Consider the following 1,684-nt stretch of genomic DNA (forward strand, 5'->3'; position numbering starts at 1 on the left):
TATATATGTAAAGAGAGAGACGGAGACAGAGAAAGGGGGTGTGTATATGGAAATCCAACAGTTGCGAATATAGAGGGGAGGGAGTATAGAGAATATGGTGGGGGACAGACAATGAGAGGGAGGGAGGGGGTAGATTCTAGTATAAGAGGTATTTAGAGAGGGGGGTGCGAATGGAGAGCAGTAAGAGTGAATGAAATGTACAGAGGGGTGGAGGAAGAGTACAGATAAAGAGGAGGGCGAGAGAGAGAGAGAGTGATAGATCGATGGACAGAAAAAAATTGATAGATAGATAGATGAATGGATATTCTAAAAACTAAGAGACGAGTAGAGATAAAAGAGAAGAGTATATAAGAGTTGTGAATATATATATATATATATATATTTAGAGAGGCTGACAAAATAAAAGAGGAAGATATATATATATACAGAGAAAGAGAGAGGGAGGGAGGGAGATACTATAGGAAACAAATATATAAATCAGTCGATGTTCAAAATAAATGTTCCCTCTCTGCTTTGTTGTGTATGGAGATGTATTCCTCTGTAGTACAAAAAATATAGATTTGATTGTAATGATTGTTGATGTTCTCTATAATAGATATTATTATATGGTTGTAATGTGACATCTAGCAAAATGGACAACAACAGTCGCTTACGTCCTTTAACGAAAAATAATGTTTTTTTTTTTTTTACTCATCATTATCAATATTTGAGTTATTTAAATTCTTTAATCAGTAACTCTTGTATTCCCTCCTTTCAAAGTGAAGGATCAATCTTTGATTAATAGTAATTAAATAGTAATAAAATTTAATTAAAATTTGGTATATTTTTTATGATGTCGCTTACATCCTTAAGTAAACAAAGAAATTAAGTCTTCCTCCACAATAAATAAACGATTTAAATTTTAATAAGAACCTCCACAGCAGTGATTCCCAACACTTATTTCTTTGTTTGTTTTTACATAAAAAATATTATCAAATATTTTGGTAAATTTAGTGAATCGCGGACGAAATAGAAATGGGGAATATACAAAAACATCAAGGTTCACATGAAATACTGAAACGAAAACAGAAAATTACTGTTTATTAATTGTATTTTTTCTCTTCTTTTTTTTCGAAGTCATTTGATGCTCGTTCGGTTCGTGTGGCACCCACTTGTCCAGCTTTTTTACTTTACCGATTTGTTTCAGATGGTCCAAGACAGTTGGAATCGAAACATCAAACTTTGCTGCTAACTCACGCGTAGTTTGAGATGTATCCGCTTCCACTACGGTTTCCAGGTCGTCGTTATCCACCTTGGTCTCAGGTCGACCACGGGGCTGATTTTCAAGAGTAAAGTCACCAGAGCGGAACTTCTCAAACCATCGGCGTACAGTGCGCTCATTCGCCGCATCTTCGCCAAACACTTCATTGATGTTTCGGGCTGTCTGGGAGGCATTGGTTCCACGACGGAACTCATATTCATAGACAACGCGAAGTTTTGATTTATCCATGGGTTCACAAAAATTGAGTTATAGGAGAAAACTCACAATATAATCAGACACCTGGAATTGCATTTCGAAAAGCGATGATATAACTCTTCAATGCTGTAAAACAAAGAATTGTCCGGATAAAACATTAAAGTTAAGCACTGCCAAAATTGGTTCTTCAGAAAACCGGACATTTCATTCTTAGTGACCCCCCCCCCC

The 1,684-nt window shown here is 35.9% G+C and overlaps 1 protein-coding gene across 1 annotated transcript in view; it reads right to left on the minus strand.

Annotated features, from left to right (window-relative positions):
• The window catches only part of LOC106877690 (ankyrin repeat domain-containing protein 54), a 13,990-nt gene extending 12,501 nt beyond the window's left edge, over positions 1-1,489 (minus strand). The window contains exon 1 of the mRNA XM_014926637.2: positions 1,370-1,489. Within this exon, the coding sequence (XP_014782123.1) occupies positions 1,370-1,489 (120 nt within the window). The remainder of the gene's footprint in view (positions 1-1,369) is intronic.
• Positions 1,490-1,684: the final 195 nt, after the last annotated feature.

Source organism: Octopus bimaculoides, chromosome 17, assembly GCF_001194135.2.
Source record: "Octopus bimaculoides isolate UCB-OBI-ISO-001 chromosome 17, ASM119413v2, whole genome shotgun sequence".
Classification (NCBI taxonomy): domain Eukaryota; kingdom Metazoa; phylum Mollusca; class Cephalopoda; order Octopoda; family Octopodidae; genus Octopus; species Octopus bimaculoides.